General features: G+C 40.7%; 2 protein-coding genes and 1 long non-coding RNA gene across 7 annotated transcripts; 1 reads left to right on the top strand and 2 right to left on the bottom strand.

Moving 5' to 3' along the window:
* Window positions 1-107: 107 nt before the first annotated feature.
* LOC148385221 (sushi domain-containing protein 4-like) lies at window positions 108-3,714 on the bottom strand. Its single transcript, XM_088400267.1, has 10 exons — window positions 3,529-3,714; window positions 3,004-3,149; window positions 2,739-2,930; window positions 2,473-2,667; window positions 1,978-2,169; window positions 1,722-1,913; window positions 1,453-1,647; window positions 1,205-1,337; window positions 776-1,125; window positions 108-665 (listed from the first exon to the last, which is right to left on the bottom strand). The coding sequence occupies exons 2-10, from the start codon at window positions 3,101-3,103 to the stop codon at window positions 640-642; spliced, it is 1,575 nt and encodes a 524-aa protein (XP_088256393.1). The 5' UTR covers window positions 3,104-3,149; window positions 3,529-3,714; the 3' UTR covers window positions 108-639.
* Window positions 3,523-23,342, top strand: fsip1 (fibrous sheath interacting protein 1). Its single transcript, XM_088400269.1, has 9 exons — window positions 3,523-4,240; window positions 4,355-4,524; window positions 4,589-4,670; window positions 4,736-4,780; window positions 5,155-5,282; window positions 5,873-5,992; window positions 7,352-7,507; window positions 15,536-15,688; window positions 21,776-23,342. Exons 1-9 carry the CDS (start codon window positions 4,156-4,158, stop codon window positions 21,857-21,859), a joined length of 1,023 nt encoding a protein of 340 aa, XP_088256395.1. The 5' UTR covers window positions 3,523-4,155; the 3' UTR covers window positions 21,860-23,342.
* On the bottom strand, window positions 8,902-21,026 carry LOC148385220 (uncharacterized). Of its 5 annotated transcripts, none has more exons than XR_015863389.1 (4): window positions 20,666-21,026; window positions 11,665-11,784; window positions 10,910-11,052; window positions 8,902-10,810 (listed from the first exon to the last, which is right to left on the bottom strand). It is a non-coding gene; the product is annotated as an uncharacterized LOC148385220 (long non-coding RNA). The 5 variants fall into 5 exon arrangements; XR_015863390.1 differs by having other exon boundaries at window positions 11,665-11,766; XR_015863391.1 differs by having other exon boundaries at window positions 11,665-11,763.
* Window positions 23,343-23,500: the final 158 nt, after the last annotated feature.

Raw genomic sequence — 23,500 nt, 5'->3', positions numbered from 1 at the left:
AATAGTATTTAATCAACAAACACACTTGTGATAAAATGCTACATAATAAAGTTACTTTAAACTTTACATAGATAAAAATATCATGTAAGTTCAATGAACAGGCAATATTGATATTGCACCATATTTACTCGTCATTTTTTTCAAACTTTTTACAGTACAACTTAGACAGTGAAAGTGAAAACTATTGATATTATTTAAATAGTTCCAAGATGTGTCTAAAAAGCTATGGCTGATCAACAGCACTATAATGTAAAATCTTTAAGCAGTAATAAATTAAGGGTGTGACATTTTCACAAATGCAGTGTCACAAAGCTCATTTTGGAAAGTCCTTATTGTACATGATGGGATATGTGCATAGAAGTGAGGAAGATAAGGCCATTGGGAACAAAGTTAAAGACGGTAAAAGTGAGGTCATGTCAACAAATAGAAGGTGATTCATGATGCATACATGATTATGATTCATAATAAATTCTGTGTTGCGGTGTCGCGTGCTTCAAGCAGCAGTGGAGACAAAAGAAAGGTAAAAGCATCAGAAGGACATTAAGTAGTATGGACATGTACAGAAGTTCTGCTTTGGGACGGTCAGCGTGACTCACAGATCAGCTCAGCACCACTTTGGAGTCGACATCATTTGTGTGTTCAGGCCTCCTTCAGCAAAGGCATATCTGCAAAAAATGCAACCAAAAGTTTCAGATTTTTTTTCTCCAGAGTTCAAAACTCGCTCCTTTTACTAAAAAGACAAAAAATAATTTGCAATGTAATTAAGTGGCCTCACCATCCGAACAATCCACCTCTGAATCGAGTAGAGGGAGGCCGCACTGGTCGTCGGGCGGCGGTGCCGCGGCGCCAGCGTGCTCCAGAGTCCAGCTGGAGGATGAAGAGGACGATGAAGGCTGCGAAGGGTGCACCACGGCCATTTGCGAGTGATCCAGGGAAGAGGGGCCGGCCTCGGGCGCCGTGTCCTGCAGCTGCCCCTCGGACAACACGATTTGCACGCGAGACTCGTCGTTGGAGGTCGAGGACGAAGCAGCGTGATTGCTGACTGCCTCCTCGTACGAGGGCAGAGTCACCTGGATTCCCTCCACCATGATGGACACGGGATGACCTAATACACCCGCCTCCCGTCTGGGTGGAGATGGGATAGAAGACACAATTGGTCAAAACAAGATGTATTTGTTATTTATATTTTTAGTTTTTTCCTTACCGATGAAAGGACTTCAATTTTGGCTGCAGAAGCACAAAGAGCACCATCAAGAGCAGGATGAGGGCCACTGAGCCAGCCGTGGTTGACACGATTGACCAAGTCGGCATCCCCAACGGTAAGGATGTGTCGTGGTCTGTGGGAAATTAATTTCAACACAGGAATTTTCTTACAGCTATTTTCTCATATGTCCACTAGAGAGCGCCATCCTCACCTTCTACAATGTGTCTATGATGCTGAATTAAAGTTACCTTGCTTCATTACGCAGCGGATCTGCACGAGGCCGTCCCACGTGCCGTATTGACAGGTAAGGTATTTATAATCTCCTCTCATAATGTAGCCTTCGTCACAGTAATACTCGATCACAGTCCCGTGGGAGAGTCTTCTGCACGGGGTCGGGTGGCAGGTGTAGCCTCCGTTCTCCGGCTGATACGGAGGCCGGCATACTACCAAAAAAAAATGAAAATAAATGATTATTAACTCATTCACTATCAATCTAGTTATTATCTTTGACGTCTACCGTTGGTTCGTATACAGCGAGGAGGTTCCGAGGACCAATGTCCCAAAGCAGAGCAGCTGACGATAGTGGGTCCATCCGGCCGGTAACCCGGGTCACAGCGGTACCTCAGCACAGCGCCCACGGGGAAGGTGGCCATGTTGGTGTCGGTCAGATTAGAAGAAAGGTGCTGCTCCATGAAAGGTCTCAAACATCCTTAAGTGACAGTCAAGAGACTTAGCAACATCACTTTGAGATTTGCGTGGTCCGAGAGTCTTACCGCCACTCCTGGTGCAGTTTGGAGGTTTTGAGGACCAGCGTCCCGCGGAGTTGCAGGTGAGAATGTCGGGGCCGTCTGGCAGGTAACCGGGGTCACAGCTGTATTGTAAAACAGTACCCACAGGGAACAAGCCCCTGTTGGTTCCCGTGCGGTTGACCCAGCTGTTTTCAACCATGTACGGCTTCACGCATCCTGGAAGGAAGAGCGGAATACCAACAAATTCTGGGAAAATCTTGTTTGTATTTGAATTAGACTTACAAATATTTTCAGCCTGCTGTTTTCACTTGTATTACCGCAACAAATATTTTCAGCCTGGGTTACGGTAATTGACCCAAAGAGTTTAAGAATAACAATCTGGTCGCTTGAAGTCTTTGACAGTTGTTCTGGAGAACTTTTAAACAGACACACAGATGCAGACTATAAATTGAATGTGTCTAGTGTAAAATGAGTTTCGCAATTTTAACAAGACAAGAAAAATTAGCCAATGTCAAATACCTTGCTCTTTGACGCAGCTAATCTGAACCGGGCTGTCCCACTTCCCATATTGACAGGTAAGATATTTATAGTCTCCCTTCAGGATGTAGCCTTCATCGCAGTAGAATTCAATCACAGTACCATGAGAAAGTTTATGACATGGAGAGGGGTGGCAGGTATACCCCCCATTTTTTGGCAAGTGTAGAGGCTGGCATACTGTTAAAACATGAGAAAACCAGAAACTCTTGTTAATTCCATTATTTTAATAGTGAAGATTAGCACTTTACCATCACTGTGGATGCACTGTGGTGGTTCCGAAGACCAGTGACCCAGTGTGGTGCAAGTGAGGACGCTCGGACCATCTATCAGGTAACCAGAGTCACAATGGTACTCCAGGACCGTCCCCACGGGAAAATAACCCATGTTGGTTTTTGGCACATTAGCCGAGCCATGCTCCACCATGACAGGTCTGACACAACCTGTAATAGAATAATATTTTTTTGCAACTGCTGCAAATAGAGAATATTGTGAGTGCATGCAAAATCCGCTTACCTGAACCTTGCCCTGAGGTTCTCATCGCCAGCGCCAGCAAAACAAAACAAGCTTGGGTCCGGCGGCTATATGACGTTGCCTCTGTCTTTGCATTGCACATCTTCTCCTGCAGCCAACTCAACAGTATGATTGACTGCTCAAGTAAGCTGCAGAGGTTGGACAGATGCCAGTGAAAAGACGCTATGATGATGACAAGGACTGACAGGTTTTAGCATTTTAAGATCCATGCAAAAAAAAAAAAGTGATTTTTCTTCCCAATGCAATCGTTATTATAAACAAAAACAATATTTCGCATAAGCAGCATAATCTACAATTCGACGCCAACACGCACACGTTCTTTTCCTACCCAAAACGGATTTATAACACTACATAAAACCACGTTCTAATATAATTATTAAACCATAATGATGACTATAGATCGATCCCAAGCGAGGAGATTACCTAATAAATACGTCAGAATGACCAAAACGCGTCTATAGGTTTACGTAATGCACACAGACGATAACATCGCTTGTTGACACCCACCTTTGACTCAACACAGCCTGCGACACTTCACCCTCCACAACGGCGACATTTACTAATAATAATCCAAATAGCTATTAAATATGTATATTTAATACGAGGCCATCTACCTGACGGCTAGCCTGTCACTTGCTACACTATAGCCGGAGGCTCCAGTTCTGCACAGGCATTGTTCCTTAGTTACAACATCCGGGAGATTTGGCGTCCTTAGTTACCAAGCGACCACTTCAAAACATTTGCCTTTATTCTTTTAAGCTCTTTCTGAGATCTCTTTTAAAACACACACTTGAACGAGGCATTCGCAAATAAATGTGTGTCACTTCAAGGGGTAATGATGGTAAGTTTTATTTTATTTTTATTTTTGCTAAATACGTAACAAGATGCGTCGTTTTGACGTCACGTACGTGAAATAGGATAGAATAGAAAGCCTTTGTGGTCGGATAATCAGAAAACGATCGTGGTGGCATCCGTGGGAGAAGACGAAGTTGGTTGCTAAATGAATTGCAAACTTCATGTAACCCCCCCTCCCCTCCTCGAGATTAATTGTTACACTGCTAGCATTAGCAGTAATAGTTATTGATGATAGAGGGGGAAAAAAATCCTATTTGCTGAACAATCCAATAACTCATCATGGAAATGGAAATCGGCGTACAAGATGGTTCAGAAAGCATTTCAAGACCAGCATCAAGAGAATCTTCTGAGACCACACGGAGAAGTGAGTGGCATGTGAGATGTATGCACAAAAAAAGTTTGTGGATTGGACTGCTTGTAACTCTTTTTGAATGACATCATACATTTGAGGTAAATTATAATACTGCATCCCTTTTAGGTCAATATGATATTAATGCAACTGATGAAGAAAAGCAAGATCCAAAGCTGCAGAGGGCAATTGAGGAGATGAAGAGGCTTGATGAACTTCTGTCTGTATGCATGTGCAGAGAAAAAGAGGCCAAGCGTCAAAGAAGGCAATGCCAAGCTAAACTCTGGCAAGAGCTAAAGGTAAAAGGGAGGGGGAAAAAACATGTTCTTCCAGACTAACATCATAAGTGTGTATTTTTCTAAGGATATCTTACCCGAAGGCCAATCCGAAAACAGCCATGAGGCCATGAATGCGAGGCTATTTTGGGCTTTGGAGGCACCGATTGGTAAGCAATAGATTGTTTCAATCATGGTAAATGTCACATTTCAAATGTCTTTTTTTTTCTTGTAGGCTCTCCAGAGAAAGAAATTGAGTCACTGTTTCAAACACAAATAGGTGAGTGGTGTTGCTCTTTAAAGAAGACCACAACTACCTTACAGAGTAAAGCAATGCATATTAAATGAAGTGTATTATTTTCTATGCAGTTTGATGCTGGAAGGTGAAATGTAATGAGATAAATGTACGCTAGGTAGCAGTATACGCTCATTAAATTGATTTTTTCCACTATTACGCCAACTCGCAGCATCGCAGTCACTTGGGCCATATTGTACGTCTGTCTAGTGGGAATATTTATTTATTTTGGAAGAGCTTAACCATAGATAATTTCTTTAATAATAATAATAATAATAATAATTTATTCTTACCAATGCTCAGTAGGAACATAATAGTTCCTATCCCTGTAGCATTTAAAGTACATTTTCTTCCAACAGGTGAAGAGAGAGCAGACGACTTCAGCGAATTATCTGAGTCTGTGTACGAGGAATCGGACGCTGGGCGCCACGGTGACGCCGACAAAGGCAAAAAGAGACAGAGGAACTTTGTCAAGAGAAATATTGAGGTATGTCAAAGTTCACGTGAGGCCAAGGGCAGTTCTAGGAATCTTGACTTGCAGCAAGTCTCCTCATTGTTTTGTTTTTTCTCAGCCTGCCTTAACTGACAAGGCTGAGGAGAAAAAACATTTTGAATTTTTTGGAACAAACACTGATAAAATTTTATCTCATGTTCCTTACGATGGTCAGGGGGAAACGTAGAAATAGATTGCCTGAAAATCAGAAAATAACCCAACCTTGGCCTTCCACTGAGGCTGTCCAACTATATTTTAGGGAGGAGAGTGCCCCTGCGGCCCCCCCTCTAGCTCCACCAGTGCCTATCTGTCCAACTTTTGTATCTGTCAATCAAAATTTCCAAAAGAAGGCCAAGGTCATAACTTTAATCAAATCATTGTCATTTGTCTGACAAGCAGACTCTGTTGGTTTCAATTAACACATCGTCAAAATATCTGAAATCTACTTTTGCCCGGCAAACTTGGGCAAGCATGTTTTTGATTTTAGATACCATCTGGTGAAAGACATGGAATTTATTATATTTTTTTGCAATATGACTTTTTGTCTATTCGCAAATAAACAGTCGTGTTGTGTGCTGCACTAGCTTGTCAGGGGCAAAGGAGGCCAACTGCTGTTGACACAGGCAGAGGAAGAACGTCTGGCCGAGCTTCTGCGAGACATTGACGAAGAGGAAGAAAAGAGTGCCAGAGGCTCAGACAACAAGGTAAGCTGCCATGGGAGCACAGAACAGGCAACATGTGACTTTTGCAACTTCTTTCATACTTCTCACCGGCCTGTCTGAGATCTTTGGAGTTGTATATTAGCAGGTGGCGATTCCATTTCGCTGTGTCTGCTATCGACATTCTGCACGATATTTTTATATTTTATGGGAAGCAAAAGTTGTTTCCACGATCAAATAGTTGAACGGGGGCCTTTATCGTGGTCACGATCACGTCTGCGTTTTACAGCTAAGCACATGGACTAATGCTAACGGCTACGCATGTTTTGATGTCTGCTTGGCCACTGAGAAGGCCTTTGGGCAGATCTTCCTCACGACCCGAAGATGCACAGATGTAGTTCATGAGAGGCTACGTGGTATGGTTCCTTTTTATGACATTTTTTTTTTTAAGACCAAGACCATACAGCATCTTTTGACTCATTTTTCTGTTTTTCCCAAATAACTGTTTGACTTTCAGAACCAATTATCGTTCACATACGTTTCCTTTCAGCCCAATGGCGTTGCGGTAGCCCGCCAGAAATTTCCTAGATGCTTTATTTATGATGTTTAACATTTTGAACAAACACCCCAGCGATTGTGCTAGGGAGTACATTGACTCAGATTTCCATATTTCACTGGCGAGAGGAAGACTTCCTGTTTTTGCAAAGCTTGCTATGGCGAATGATCGTGACAAGGCAAGAAGATTATTTATGTGACCAGGACTTTGGCAGGGAATCGTTATCATGACTGAGTTCCAGTTCTGCGTCGAATCCAATGGGGACGCATCAACTTCACATTCCTGCTCTGTTTGCTTTTTATGTACACTGTTTTGATGTTATCACAATATTAGTTATATCTGCTAGGTTAAAGGCAATAACAGTCTCTAATTTTTGGAACCGTGCGAGATACGGCAAGGTCGGGGAACAAGGGGAGATAGATTCCAATCGTGATGATGCCAAAAAATTCTATTCAAATATTTTTGAGAACTTTTTCTTTAAACGCTAACATACAATCAGCTTTACAGATGCCAAATAAAAAAAGGTGGTGACTCAGCAATTACCAGTCCTGGAAAATCCGACATTTGCGGATCAAACTCTCCTCACTGATCAGAAACTACAGTTGCATTATTCAATTGCAATCCAGATCTTGTCTCATCACTCAACGCTGGTGACCTCACCACTTTCCCTCTCTAGGGGGGCAGTAGCTTCTGCTTTAGACCGTCCCGTTGGCAAAGCTAAGGAAAGGCGTGAGCCACTATCTCATCCTTGTTACCAAGTTACCGATATGCAATATTTAGGTTGCCACAAAATAAAGGAGGCCCATCCTGATGGCCGATGACAAATTCAACCGATGCGTGTCTTCTAGGAGGACATGTGGGCCGTGCCGGTGTCGGCGAGCCAAGGTTACGCCCCGGAGGTGTCCGACATGGAGCGGCTGCTTGCCATTGACTCCAAACTTTGTCATTTCCAGCCTGTCGTGACGCCACCCTCAATGCAAATCTGCTATACGCTCTCAGATGAGGTTTGTTTTCAACAGAACACACAAATGATACACATTTTCCACTGAAAATTTTCATCAGGCTTAGCATTACTTCGTTGGGATTAGCGATGGTGGGTTTTATACAAACAAGTGTCTCCGTCACTATTTTGGAATTCCAGCCAATTTCCAGGGGCCTCAAAAGTGAGTGAATAAAATGATGTAATTCTAAATGTAATCACTATTTTGAGTACCTGGAGGAAAATGCTTTGCCTAATGTTAGTAGCACATGGAAATGAGCAAAACCCAAGTTTCCTCCCTGGAGATGTTTTGTCTGATTTTCACTCCATCTAGCTTCAGTTTCTGTCTTCAAAACATTTAGGGTGAGATCAGGACACTTGACTTGGATATTTGACGGAGCCATTTTGTCTCCCTTGACAGTATGGCACTGTTGGACTATTCCACCATGTCTGAGTACAAGCGAGCCTCAAACCAGTCAATCTTGATTATCAGAAAAAATCCCATCGTGAGCATCTGTTGTACATTTCACAAAAGCAAGGCACAGGAAAGACGATAAGTAGTCCGTAATAGGAATATAAGTGGATCGTAGAATGTCATGGCCTGTCATAACTTTTTTTCTGCACGTTTTACTATTTAACGGGCCTCAACCAAATTAGTCCTGACCTTCCAAAATAATCTCATCATGACCAGTTGTAATACATTTCGAAAAAGTAAATCCCAGGAAAGACAATAAGTAGGACAGCGCTGCATTTTCGTTTGCCAGTACTGTGCGGTCTGTGGGAAGCTAATGCTACGTTTAGCCGTGATTCCAAACGTGATCTTACTTTCGGACTTTTCTCACTTTATTTTCACCACGTGACAAACTCATCCTCAACAAAAACCAGAAGAGTTAGCATAGCATACAGGAAAAATTATAATAATTGAAGTGCTGGAATCTATTTCCTTATCCAAGAAAAGTAATTGTTTACATTTCTGGCCTAATTTTATCAGTGTAAAATCATCCAAGGTGGAAATGATGGATAAATTGTTAAAGATGTGGTTGATCATGCCAAACGCTCTGCTTGCGATCATATAGATGAGTTCAGTATACATGATTAGAAGTATTCCACTAATACCAAATAAGTGTCAAGGTAAGAAAGTCAACTTGCTGATTCAGCAAAATAAATCCATCCAGCAAACTGAGATCATGATTGAAATTGTCATGAATGTTTTAAGAGAAGACAAATCAACAATTGTTCGAGCTATGATAAAACCTTTGGCTACTTTTTTAAAAAATGTGTTATTAATGGCCAGCTGCTTGTGTTACTTTGAATGACCTACTTTTCTCTCCTTGCCTTTAATCTCGCACGATTCAAAGATTTCGGGAAAGTCAAATTCTCTATCTGTCATCTGCTCCGTATTAGCGCCGACAAGGCCGTTGCAGGTATTTTTTAATAATGACACTAAATACGAACTCGTACATCACAATAAATTCACGATAGTTTGAGGTGAAATTTCAGGAGGAGCCTTAAATGCGATATAATAATTTGATATTTTTTCATCTTTTGAATGCATCAACAATGATATTAATATGTCAATAAATGTATTGCCTCAAGCTTTTCGCATTTGGCAGAAGTAATTGGTTGCGTTTTGTCGCCATTGTAGTCATAGCGTGTCTGGCAAAGCATAAAACATTGTTTTGCCTGGGTGAGCCCCAGCTTGTTAGGTCTTGTATCAGTCAAGACGTTGGCACGGCATTTCGTCAAATCAGAATATAATTACAGGGTTGCTTGAGGTTGACGAGGAGGACCAGCTCCAGAAAGGGAACGAGGTTTTCTCTTTCATTGGCAAATATTAAGACACGTGGAAAGGCTACAAAGTCATCTGTACACTAGGATTGAAATTAGCAGCAAAATTAGCTTTTATGCCAAACATTTTGATTAGCATTTTTTTTTTCATTACGTTTGTGTTAGCCCTGAATTCATCATAGTAATAACGTGTTTAATGGCGTCCACTCTTTTGAAGTTCAACATCCGATGAAAGGCAATGAGGTCACATCATGTGGTCGGTCATGAGCACTTATGTTTTTAACCGCAGCCAATTTGAAACACGTTTTCGTCATGACCGGTGCTTTCGGCCAACGTAACGTGGTCAACTATTTTGGGCTCATCATGTCATTAAATAATACCGCAACCAAAACTTTGTTAGTTAGAGCTTATTTCAAATGTAGAACTTTTTTATTTTACATAAAAAAATATTGATCTTTTTCTCATTTAAATTACATTTAATGGTTTTATATTTCTCTCATCAAATTAAGAATTGAAACCTGCATCCAGTTGGCCCACATTTTATCCCTTTGTAATATGTGCCAAACTATTTGTGACTAAAATGTGGCCCATATTGTTCTGGACTGTTCACAGCACATGTGAGTGGAAGTGCATTGGAAGACACTTGGACATAGATTCTCTCCAGATGCGTTTGATATCCAACATTAGCTGTCCTGAAGATCTGTTCAAATGATCTCGTGACGTTCCCATTTGTTGGAAAACGTATCGATATTGATTAAATTAGCTCGTCGGCTCACAATTGTCACCAATTAATTGTTCAAATGAAATCTTGAAATGTAAACATAAGTTCATAAGGTCTATTCCCAATCAAAATTGCTGGATTCAACATAACCAGACGTCCATTTCCTGTTACTGGCAGGATATTATTTGAACACAGTCTTGGTGGAAAACCAACAACTCCTTCATGTGCAATCATCTACATCCACTGCAGACATAAATCCTCAAAAAATTCTGCAAAGGTATTTAGCAGCTCAGTGAAGATTTCTTGCAATCCAACAACAATAGGGGCCTTGAGGGATCACCACTGAGAGTTTGTCCACCTGAAAAGTTCAAACTAAAACTAAGTCAAGGATCATAGCTCTCAAGATCCTTTTGCATTGTTTAGCAAATACTGAAAACAGCCAATATGGTATTAGTGCAGTATCACATTTGTGGATGTAGGATGCATCACAAGGTTTTAATCTTTTCCAAAGAGATTTCTCTGGACCACCCTCACTTGTGAAGAAGAAAAAAAAAAGGTCCAGATGACCCATAAATGAATTGCTCCTTTAGGAATGCTGAGCTTTGAGCAATCATCTACAAGAAAAAAAAAATCTTGATATGATCATCTTTGTGCCAATGTGTTTTTGGATGGATGCATTTTAAATTATTGCGGGAGGAAAGAAACGTTTCCCAAGACACTATACAACATTGAGGAGATTTCATTCTTGCAAATATATTCACATTATATAGCACACAGCTGTGGCCCAGCATCTCACAACTTGGCAGTTAGAGTCCAAACCTGCAAAGAGAAAAGAGAACGCAGTCAAACGTCTCAACCGTCGCTTCCGAAAAGCTCTCACAGGGTGTGCGTGTGGCAAGCCAAAGCATGTGGACGAACTTTGGCGAATGGCCTCAGTCCACGTGGCATATGCGAAGTCTTGACTGCACCATCTGCAGGCAACGAGAAAAAAAAATCGAGGCGCATAGATAGGAGCATGCTGTTCTGAAAAACACCAGCCATGGTCGGGTGACTCAGCCAAACTGGAACAGAAAATTGCAACGCTTAGCCAAAGGCAACATGCGCCACTCTAGAGAATTAGTGGTCCTAATATTTTGAAACTAAGCTAGTACATTAAAATTATAACATAACGAAGATAGCGTGGAATTGTATTTATGGGTTACAAACATGTCTGACTTAATGTTAAATGTAGATTTCATATAGGAAAACTACACTAACCTGCTTTCTTTGACTGTTTTTTTTAGATTTCCAATTTCTCTTTCCAAAAGCAGTACTATGAATCTCACAAATAACACAAATCATTTGCGGTTGTCTCGCAAGCACGGCAAATCAGCAAGAGAGCTCTCGTTTTGTTTTCTGGTTGTGTCGCTTGAGTAACCATTTGTTGAAAGAGAAAAGAAAAAAATGTGTTTTCTTCATTTAATCCGACCAATTTTCAACTTAGGTGTTCTAACCGTGAGCTTTTCGAATCCTTGGAATTCAAGACATCAAAGTTACGCTAACTGCTAACAGTTTTCCAGTCTTAATGCTGATTTTTGTCCTCAAAGCTAACCTAATTGTTAGCACCTTGGCTGATCAAGCCTGGAAATGAATCTTAATAGTTTTTAGTCATGAAAGGAAACCAGCGAGAGCACCTGGAGAAAAGCCATGCAGGCTTGTGGAGAGCATGCAAACGCCACGTAGAAAGACAGACGTAGGCAGGCGTCGAAAGGATGACCGCCCAAATCACCACGCTGCTGAAAAAGATCACAAAGCTGCCCCAGAGACCAATGAAAAATATATTTTAATGAAAAACAGCAGCTGAAAACTCGTACACAGAAAGAAGTATTTAAAAAAAACAGCACAGATTACGAAACTAAATTATTTACATAGAGGTGTATCGTAACTAAAAAAATATCGTCAGAAAGAGAAACGCTGACAACAGGTGGGGCACTGCCCCTCTCCCAAATATGTTAGAGACAGATATTCCGATCATACAGTATCGTCGAAAATCACAAACATGTTCGCAAGCCTCAACATTTTTCCAAAAATGTTCGACCGCAACACACCCATTATTTCGTATGTAAACATTGTCACCTCGCAGAAACGCTCTCAAACGCCCAAATAACACACCTGACCTAAATCGTGGGTGGTCCAAAGCATCTCCTCCATTCTTGCTTTGAATGCAACAGTTGTTTTTGGCCAGTGTGTACCACAGAAGAGGCCCGCAGTGTCACTTTCAAATACAGCTAATGATTGACGCCATAAAAAAATAGGTCAAATGGAAATGGGGCATTCAAGAACTGCTGACTGCATGTGTGTTTGTGTCTTACCCAGGATTTAGATTCAATAAATGTTTTTTTATGATATAAATCAATAAACTTGGATGGGATAGTGGTTCACGTGTTTGCTTAGCTGAAATCAAAGCTGCTTAGACTGGATTTCAATTCCGAGCGTAGTTAGCTAGGCTAGCTTCACTCCTCCGCTATGAGCTAAGCTGAATAGAAAATTGAATTGACACAACACTGACCACAATTTAGGGCGTTGGTCTTGTCAGAAGTCTTGTTTTCATAAAAAAAGAAACAAAACATCTTTGTCATGATACATCATCGCCATTAAATGGTCTTGGTTTTTTTTTTAAGTCATTTTGCTTCTGCATCTGTTGATCATGTCGCCACGGTAACAACTCCCGCGCGGAACATGTTGCATTGCTAAAAATCGGTCACGAGTGTGAACTCTGCTTGCTTAATCTTCTGAAACGCATTCAAGTAGCACACTGACCTTGTTTAGTCGCTCGTGCTTCATAATGTTTGGCAAGCCATCTTTGTTCTCTCATGCTGTGGTCAAGTAAAATGAGCTTCGTGGTAACGTGACTACATATTCTCTGGAGGTGTCACATCCAGCATGATTGAGCTCGTCTATTTTTTTACTGACATCCATTTTTGCAGCTGACGACTACTTGGAGCCTGTAAAATTCGATTCTTCCAATAGACCAATTTAAATCAATTTAAGGGGGCTCAGCAACCCAAAGCCCAAATCATTCATCTGATGTTTCTTCAAGAGTTTGACACAATTTTATTGAAAGATATAATTGTGTTTGACGTGTTTTTCATACTTCCCAAAAGTCTCATGACCCAGATTGTATTGCGGGTGGGAATATCGAAGAAGTATGTCAAGAAGCGGCTTAACTCATTCACCGCCATTGACGGATATAGACGTCAAGAAACTATTTTTTACTTTAAGTGACTCATTACTACTTTTAGCAAATAGAGCGAGACATTTAAAATAAATCCTGGTGTCAGTGTACTAACCGGTGACAAATTTAAGGAAAACAACATGTGTCAGTAAGTTGTGGACCACCATGTTCTGCCAGAGCAGCATCCTGAACATTCAGTGGAACGTGACTGCTGGGATGAAAGACATTCTTGCAGAAGATATTCCATCATTTTGGTGTTTTCAGAGGGTCTGCCCTAATGCTTTTTCCAAAAAGTCCCACAAGTATGTAACTAGGTCACAATCTGGAGATTGTTCTTCATCATGTCCAAGCACGCACGCACCATCCTGTGACCCTTGTGTTCTGCTTGACGGCATCTGCGTGTCATATTGTCCTTTTTTTTTTTGGGGTAGTCTTCCAACTACTAATAAAATACAAATGTGCATTTTTTTTTTGTGTTACATTTTGATATTACTGCTACTATTTGGTCAAATATTTCAGGTAATATTTTTAATGAGGAGAACTGGCGTAAAAAAAAAGGGTGGTAATTGTAACAGCTTGAGAAAATATAATACAAATCAAATTTAAAATATAATGTAGTGGTATACATTGATATCCAAATAATTGTCATACTACAAAATGGCACATGATGGAATCATTTTGGTTTTCGGTGTTGCAGCCAAAGTTCACGACTCCCACTTTTAAAGCAAATAAACTGACTTTGTTTTTTCATTTTTATTTTAGAAACAAGCTCTTAGTGGTGTGAGAATGGTGGTAAAAACACATTTGGATTTTTTTTTTTTTTTTTCTCCCTGGTTGGAACACTATATTTTCATGACAGGGGTCTGACCTGCTGGATTTTGTAGTCTTGATGAACAAGAGCGCTCGGGTAAGCCTTAGATAGAAGCTGTCATTAGTTCCACCAACAGAGATGAGGAGATGAGAGCTCAGCATCATATAGTTTCATATTTGACTTTTACAGGATATGCCTCCCACCTTTCCCATATTGCCTGCTCAAGATATATTTAACTCTCAATAAAATATAATAGAGGCAATAAAACCAGTGTTAACATTCCCAATGACTCAATTTGGTCATCTTTAATGAATGGTTATTTAACTATGTGCAACGACCGATTGAGATGTTGACATTTTATGCACAATCCATAAATTTTAATTTCATGTGTTTGTCGGATGAAAAAAAACAAATTAGATGAGTCAAGAAATCACACTGGACTGACAACCCTGCAGTTGACAACTTCCTGTTTGCCTGACCCTATCATTTTTGACCTGGTCATTTCTTTTATAGGATATGTATTTATAGCAGTCCAAAAAAGTCATTTGCTGACTAGTCCTCATTTCCAAATTGAGCCATGACCAGCTCAACAATGAGGTCAAACTGACACTTTTGCATTGTTATAATGTGTCAAAAATATGTTGCAAAACCATATCTATGAACTTAACAGTATAACAATAAGAAATTTGGGAAAAATAAAATCATATTTGTAATGTGGCAGAACGATACATCTTGCGGACACTTCATTGTGTTTGTCCCACATGGAATAAATCTACAAGCTTTCGTTCCAATTCTTGCTAACATTCTCCTCCAGTGAGGACTGCTCTCTTCTTGTCAGTACACATAAGATTATTCTTTATTCTTTCAGTCCTAATTCTTTTTCAGCCAATATCGAAATGTTTCACATCTTGAATTCTTTTCAGTGAACATAGCTGTAAATTGACTAAAACCTTCTTTCAGCAGCCATAACGTCAATCGGTGAAAATAGCGCTACAACTTTCGCGTCACAATTTAGACCTGGTTTTATTTGGTCTAAAGTCTAGTGGACTTTCTGCCACTAAATTGTCAGGTTCGCCGGGGGCGTGTAATTTAACGCGTAGCATGGGCTGCCAAATTCCCAAACATGGTAAACTCGCCTTGCCCTGGCACAAAATAGAGACGTCTGACTCCGAAAATTGCGCCCTAAGTGCCCTCTTAACCATTTCCGCAGTTTTCTTTGCACTTAGTCAACCAGGAGCACATCTGTGATTTATGTGAGGTTGTAGCCAAGGTATGCTTCTTTATTTGAGTACCTGATGTGATTCTTTGCTAAGCAGCGTCGAGTCACATCATCTCGCATCTCGCAAATCTTGAAGCAATTTGCATCTTTCAACTCAAATTAATGATGATGAACTGGTCCATGGATGGACTCGCAAATGTGGGAACCATCAGCCGAGTGTGATTCTAGGCCAGTGCCCAAATACGTCGGCAGGCTCGTCAACTCTGCGTGACAATCACTCGCGCGTCTGTTGTCTATCAGGAACGCGTCTCGGACACCGGCCTCAAACACGATGGGGACATCCAGCCAGGAGAGAAGGTCCTGCAGGACATCAAGGAAAGGAGGATGCAGGAGAAGCAGCTTCTGGAGATCCAACGGCAGCTGGACCTTCTGGGCCAGGACCAGGAGATGACGGTGGGTTGGCAGCAGCCATGTTTTCACAACGCAAAAATGCATTTCATCAACACACCACCTGTGTTTCTCATTAGCACACCCTTCTTTGTTTATCTCATGCACATACATGATAAATTATAACAAGCACAAAGTTCATAACCTGTGAAGATGATGATAAACAGTGAAGCATTTGTGGCACTACAAGCTCACTCCGTCCGAGTCACTACATTAAAGTTCGCCTTAGTCAGTGGAAGCCATCCAAAGACAAGGAGGACCCATTGAGACATGATGTCCGAGCTTCACCATGTTCCTTAGAAACCGCTTGGAGCTCATCCAGCTTTAAGCTAAATTAGAACTACCAAAGAAGGGGACACTCCATCTCTCCAAACACTGTAGCACCACTTTAAAACAAAAAGTGAAAGGACAACAAAAACTTTCCTTTGTTGGTATTTCATCAACAAATCACAGTTTCTTCCAATCCTGATTTATGACATTTGACCTTTACAAACCATCCCTGGGTAGCCTTAAAATGTTGCCTAAACAACAAAACATTATTATTGCATAATCAGACACATGTTTGATGGTAATTAATCCTGGCTCGCTGCATGAATGACTAATAAGAGAATAAAAGTTGTATGGGGTCATAAAAACACTGATGTGGCACACACAGCTTGACTTCAAACAAGGCATCATGACATGCAAGGAAAGTCTCACCCTGGCTTCATCGAGATTTTTTTTCGTTTTTACCCAGCAGTTTGTTAACGGCTGCTGTCTTTCGATTTTTTGCTTTTAAACTCGGTGTCAATTGATCGGAAATACCAACACTAAAAGTTCGATTTGTTGTCTCGTTTAGCACGTCAAGGCTCATCTGTCGGTAAAGATTTATTTGTGAATTTACGAGACAGGCTGATTTTCCACCCAAATCTATAAAGTTGATTCGGTAATGTAGTCATAACTCAAATTTATTTGCTTGTAAAGTGCGAAAGGTATTATGCAAGTTTTTCGCATAGCTCGAGTGAGGTCCAAATTTCTCAGAAAGTATGATGTAGTATGTCACTATGATTACATAACGATACTGGGAACATTCTTACATTTTGTCTAACAAAAATAGTTGAACGAGCGCAATTAGATAATAATGCTACGGCGACGCTAAGCTAACGCCTCTACCAAGACGAGCGCAATTAGATGATGCTATGGCGACGCTAAGCTAACAAAATGGCCGCCATGTCTGTTAGCCTTCTTTAGTCTATCTGGACTGTATATCTGTGACAAAAAGAACCTGGAAATATTCTGGAACTGGTGTGGACACACTCTAAACACGCCTCATGATTGGTTACTTGCTACTCTGAAGACTACTCATGCTAGTCTGCTTTGGCTTGACTATTCAAGCAGGTGCATCAATCATATTTGACAGTGAGGAAACAAGTTGCTAACAATTACCAGATTATCCATGGTGTGTATTATTAAAGGATAAAAAGACAAACAATTCCAAACACCCATCTGAGTCACTCAAAGGGGACGTCGTATGGAAATAATTGGTTCAAGTTAAATTAGGCAGTGGTGGCTTTTTTCGAGTGCTATTCATCTGCTGTCTGGACCCGGAGGGCTGAACATCTCCTGCCTGGGTAGGGGGAGTGTCTGAGTCTTCAGAAGTTTTCAATAACACTATAAAAAGTCACTAGATTTGTTGCTGGTTGACTATTTGAAAAATACCACAATGGGGGGGGTCGGAAAATTCCCGGAGTTGCCCTCACTTCGTCACGATACCCAAGTGCTGTCCCTGGTTATCATCGTAACAAAAGTTGTACTTTAGCTTTTAAATGAGACAGAACCACGCCCACCAAACTAACTATTTTCAACCAGTGTTTAAAAAGAGGTTGATAAGTGTGCTGTAATTCTTCAACCTTGACCTTTTTCGAGCTTTTATAACATTAGAACTTTAAAATCATCTAGTCTTATCCAAAAATTCCTTTGCAGTTGAGTCTATTAAAATCCACAACTACTCTTTTGATTGTTCTGATGATTTTGTGGCGTTATTGGAATAAGCTGTAGAAAATTTATAGATGTTATTTTAATGCAATTCTATTGCAATGAGCCCAGTATAATGAAAACACAGCAATAAAGTTACTTGTGAGTTTTATTAGTCTCCAACATCCGTTTTAGATACTCTTGACTGTTCAAGAGTCATGTTTCATTTATTCATTATATACACACACATCTGTACGGCGCCACACTGACTTTTTAAGCAGAAATTTGCAATATGACAGCATTAATTTAAGACACCGCTGCCCTGTAATGAAAAACAAGTGAACTAAGCACTGGTATGAAAACGATCGTGGAGTCCACATTTGAAGAATTATTTTATCGTCATTGCTTTATGATTAATGTGGATGTAAAAACTGTTTAATTAAATCCCGCTCACAATATGCACCAACGCTCGACTCCATGACGAAGAGATTGTTGACTGTTGTCACTGATAACATATTCCTCTTTAAATAAAGGCAACCCCCCAAAAAGCTAACATTTCCAGACAAAGGAGATTTCCAAGGAGTTTCCAAAGGACTGACCTTACGAGGCTAGTTTCCCTGCAACTTCATTTGGCCGTGCTCCTACATCAACTGGAAAGAACAATCCCACCATTTACTGTAAAGTGGGACGGTTCCAAAGAGGGTCTTACTCATAATTAGCCCAACATCATCAATCATCCTGTCATTGTTTGCACTGATTCTCTGTTGTCAGCCAAAATCATGCTTTCATAATTCAGACAGTACAAATATAAATAATACAGCTGTCACTAAGTCACAATATTAAGTAAACCTGCACGGTCGAATGAGATTCACTTATTATATTGTGCTGACCTCTGACCTAGAAATAGATGCATGATGTACAAAATTATGCCTCCATCAAGGCCGCTCGGTGAATGAAAATTCGTAGTTGATCTTTTGGAGTTTTATTTGTTTATTCAAATAGCACAATTCGTAGGGATTACTAAATGCAATAGTTATTTTGCTGACACAGCAAAAGTCTTGAGCGGGAGGACGAGGGGGGGGGGGGGGGGGGGTCGCCCAGTGGATTGTGGTGGTTGTAAGATATTCTATCATTCTGTTTTGAGCAAAAGCTGAGCCAGTAACACAACTATGTGGCTCAAGCTCTACGTGGAAAGTCCGTTTATATGAAAGGATCCTGCGGTGAAATATTGCTCAATATTACTGAGGTGAAGTGAGGACAAGGTGTCTGGGCCTCTTGACAATAACTAGCTTTCTTCAAAACAATACGGTTCTTTACACATTCATCTTGACAATTGACATTTTTCCATCTTGGATGATCTCATGGCTTTTGCTAATGAAGAAAGCATTGTTGGCCTTCATTGTAAGAAATTCCACATGTGTAGAGCGGAGCACATGGATCGAATATTGCCCTATGCGCCGAGTGCAAGTGGCCCCAGGGGTGTGTCGGACCATTAAGTCCACTTATTTGATTCGAGTCAATGACCATGAAAGCCGAGCTGCTCGTAATTTGTATAAAGCCAACTTGCGCCCTTCTATGTGTGTACAGGAGCTAAAACAGTGAGTCGCCCCGAAACTACCGTGCCTTTCACTTAACCTCCGCCCAAAGTGTGACTGGATAGTTTCATCTCGTAAGGTCACCAGCTATTTCTTTGTCAACAGAAAACAAAAGTTTCTCATCGTCAGAGGAGGTGGAAAGACAAATAACTTCATGCATGAGAGCCAAATTTACAGACAGCCTCTTTGGTCGTATGGTTTGTGTCTAGCGGCTGGACACAAAACAACTAGTTCTGGTTCTGGATGGCAGGTGGTAGAGAAAACGCTGAAAGGCAACATTATTGGGATGCTTGGAGAATTGGGACTAAAATGTTATCTTCTGCTTCTCTAATCTGTCTCCTTGTGAAGCTTTTTTAGACTCAACATAGTTGTTCCTGTCTTAGCGATAAGTTCAGTGGAAGACGGGTTCTGTCCGGAAGAATGTACATGGAGAGTGTGTTTTCTTTGGAAACTTCAACTCCTGCCATTTTCTCTCCTGTGGTCTGCTCTGAATTGAATACGCAGACTTTAAAGTCTTGGATTGAAAGCTGTTGAAAAGACCTTTCTAAAATTATCTGGCTCTGTAGACAAGAGACAGACATTACAAACAGCCTTGGCCTTCCTCGTAATATGTAGGGAAAGGAAGAAGAGGTCGGATTTTTTTACAGTCACAGCATTGGAAACAAAAATACGTCTTCAGTCTTTTTTATATCTTTGTAGGAAATTTAGGGTCATGGGACTGAATGAAAATAGATTCAAAATATTCATAAACACGTTAAATATTGCTTATCTCGTCAGATGTGTTTACTCCCACAACGGCGCAAACGCCCATTTTACGCCCAAGATGAATTACGAGCAAAGTCACAGAACAAAATAAACTCATATCAAGGCAGTAACACGACCCCATCCATGCATTTTTTTTGGGTCCATGCAACCCCTCTGAACTTTCAGTTCTTCTCCATCGTCAGGGCGACCAGCATTGTTTCAAAGAATTTTATGGCCGGTCACTGGGACACTTTTATTGCCCTATTCACAGAGCGTAAAAATACCGACATATCTAATTGACCACTTTATGTCTCACTGTGCCGATTAATGTCTTAGTTGCCACTCCTAAGTTCCAAATAAGTCAACTTAAAACGTCAATTTTATCTTTATATGCATGCACAAATACACGTTTGGAGTTTTGAAGGTCAAGTCCACAAGTGCACCTTGCGTGACAGACAAAAACGTGGCAGCGCCTCGAGGGCGGTGGGGGGTCATCGGGATTGGAATGCGTCTGCCGAGTGTGCATGTGGAGAAAATGATATACAGTGTCTGGGTAATTGAGGGGGTCATAAATGACTAACACAGGCCAAGCCTCAATGATCCAAAGACTGTCATTACATTGTGGAGTACTTAGAGCGAGGGGCAGAATCCTCTGGTGGAGATGTCCATCAAAAAGTAAAAGTCTTCCTACCTTTCACAAGGTGGTCCGCTCAGGGCAGCGTGCACATGATGGATGAGGAGTATTAGCTGCAGCTTGTTGGGATAGATGAGACAGAGGAATGTGATATTTTACTTTGATGGGGTCGCGGTGAAAACATCTGCACGGGTGTCACGCTAGATGAGTTACAACAATTTGAAAAGCTCCTCAGAATATAATTAGATCTCCAACAAACTGCGGGGTGTTCTGCAACTAGTCTCCAAGTTTGCTAAGATTTTTGAAATTAAGACAAAAATACTTTTCATCAAAATGGTGTCACCTTCCACAATAAAATTAAATTCTCCAGATACAGAGTGAGATCTAGCCAACCACTGTGACGCTGTAGAACAAACAAACAGAACCAAATGAAAGCAGGTAGTTAAATACAAACCAACTGACAAGACAATGAACAACACCTGGACCAGACGCAAAGGGTTGGAGGGACCTGATTGGCTAACACGAGGGATCGGAAAAAACGAGCATAGATGTCCACAATCACTTGACGTGACAGAAAGCCATCGTTTCATAATCCAGCAATACTTAACTATAGTTATAATTTATTTCATTTGGCCTTGTGGCTGAAAAGCGAAGTGTGGAGAGTCTCTGTTCCCAAATTGCCTGGAAAAAAATAGTTGCATGCAACAATCAATCACCAGGTATGAGGTGTTGACTGAAATGTGTTCCCGATTGTCCAGTCCAGTCACGTTTGGCCGCATCGCTTAGTTTGCGGTGGTCCTGAAGCAAACTCACGTGCATAGCCAGAGGTCTGCTTATGCAGTCAAATTTTTCACTTCCAATAAATCCAAGCACTAACAAGGAGTGTATTTTCCTTGGATTACGAAAAAGGAACATCCACTTTGCTGCCATACATTATTATGATAAATAAACTCATGGTTAGTTCGGGTCATCCAACAACAAGGAACAGTTTGTGGTGATTATTCAAAAGCCTGCTGAAGAATGTTTGGAGACATTTTGGGAGGGTGCTGAAATAATATCTACTTTTGTTAAAAACAAGAACATGCATGTAAAGATGTATTACCTTGTAAAAGTCAAACTCATAACGCTACATATCAACGTACTTTATATATTTGTGTCTGCATACAGAGCGAGCCAGAGCGCCTCAGTGAGGAGCAGTTACTTTGCCTGCTGGATAGATGTGAGCTGACAGAAACCGAGCCAGAACCTTGACACGAACACGGACCCCCTCCACGCGAGGCCTCGCCGTCAAGATGTCCGTCAAAACCCGCGTCATCTTTCCTGACCTCAAGATTAAGAAGCAAGAATGATTATCGGGTGTATTCATTTTATGGTATATCTCAGATTTTTTTTGAAATTTGAATTAACACATTCTTTACTTTTGAGGGCAAACCCCAAGAAGAAGAAAAGTGGATCGCTTTCAGAGATATTCTTGGTTGTGTTGACAGTTTCTGTTTGTGGCTGCACCTGGCTGACACCTATGGCCCCGTTCATCTCACTCCTCACCTCACATCGTGACCCTGTAGAAATAATCTCACATTCCTGTGAACTGAAAAACATGTCAGACAGGTGGAGCCTATGAGATCGGACCTTGACGAAAGCCGCGTAATAAGCTCTAATCACGCAACGTTATCACTCAAGGAACCTAAACATGCTCAAAGTAAATACAAATCAGAAGATAAGATTTTTATAAATTATTAGGAAGGGGTGACGCATATTTGCTGTGGGTAAAAAGTGTTAAGCTAAACATGGCAGGAATGAGTCAGTGTTAAAGTCTCCATGTAAATGTTGCATTCTTAGACTGTCTGCGTTCTTTGGCTAGAATTTTGTCTACACTAGAATTACTGTATACAACTGGACCTCTTAGGTCTTAGACCATTGACAAAAATTATTCCATCCTTACATCCGTCCATCCTATTGACCGTCTCCATTTTGTTTTGTTCTGACTGATGCATTCAATGCAGCGCGGTTTTATGCAATTTCCAGCCATATAATTTTATAGCCCATCGTCAAATGAAGCGGTGGAAAAGCACTATTGGATTGTGGCTTACTGTTTTTAAGAATCAGGTCACAATTATTAGACAGTAAGCAGCACTGGCCCCTGTTTCTTGGCTGAATAGATAAAAATAATAAATATGGGCATTTTCTTAGTCATTTTAATGCAACAATGCTCAGCAGAAAGTTAAATTAACGCGTGCTAAATTCGTCAACGTCTGCTGATCACACGGCGAGCTTAAAGTTTTAAAGAGATGCCTGTGTGATGTGTAATCATATCTGTACGAACGTGCTGTTTAAGTGGATTATATTTCATGGTGAGTTTTCCTGCTGTTGACTCCCAAGGATACTCCCTTTCTCTGAACCATCAGCAGACCCAACTAATGGATTCCAGTTGCTTGACACAGCATGGCTCAACTCCCTTTTTGCTTTTGTAAGGACGAGATCTCAATCAAAGTAAATACAACATCCAGGGTCTTGAACTATCCATCCTACTTTTCAACTTTTTGTTTGACAACCCCCCCTCGAGAAAAAAAAAAAACCCACAAGTGATGAGAGATGCTTTTTTTTTTTTTTTGGAAGCGTTTATTTTTCTTTTGACATAACAAAATAAGTACAAGTATAAACAACATTTTTTTTTTTTGGTAAAAAATATGGTACAAATGTTTATGGAAAAGCAAAATAAAACGACATCCTCATATCAGTGTGCAAATGAGTTTATACAGACAGAAGCGTTTCCACCAGGCTACGCTTCGAGATAAATTATTTAAATAGCATATATCTACACAAAATGACATAACTTCAACATAATAATTTATCAAAACAAAGGCATTGGAAAATACACATAGCACAACATAG

The sequence above is a fragment of the Syngnathus floridae genome, chromosome 16 (genome assembly GCF_059516105.1).
Source record: "Syngnathus floridae isolate MCC-2025c chromosome 16, RoL_Sflo_1.0, whole genome shotgun sequence".
Taxonomy (NCBI): Eukaryota; Metazoa; Chordata; class Actinopteri; order Syngnathiformes; family Syngnathidae; genus Syngnathus; species Syngnathus floridae.
The sequence above is the reverse complement of the archived record's forward strand: the minus strand, read 5'-3'. Positions and strand labels throughout refer to the sequence as shown.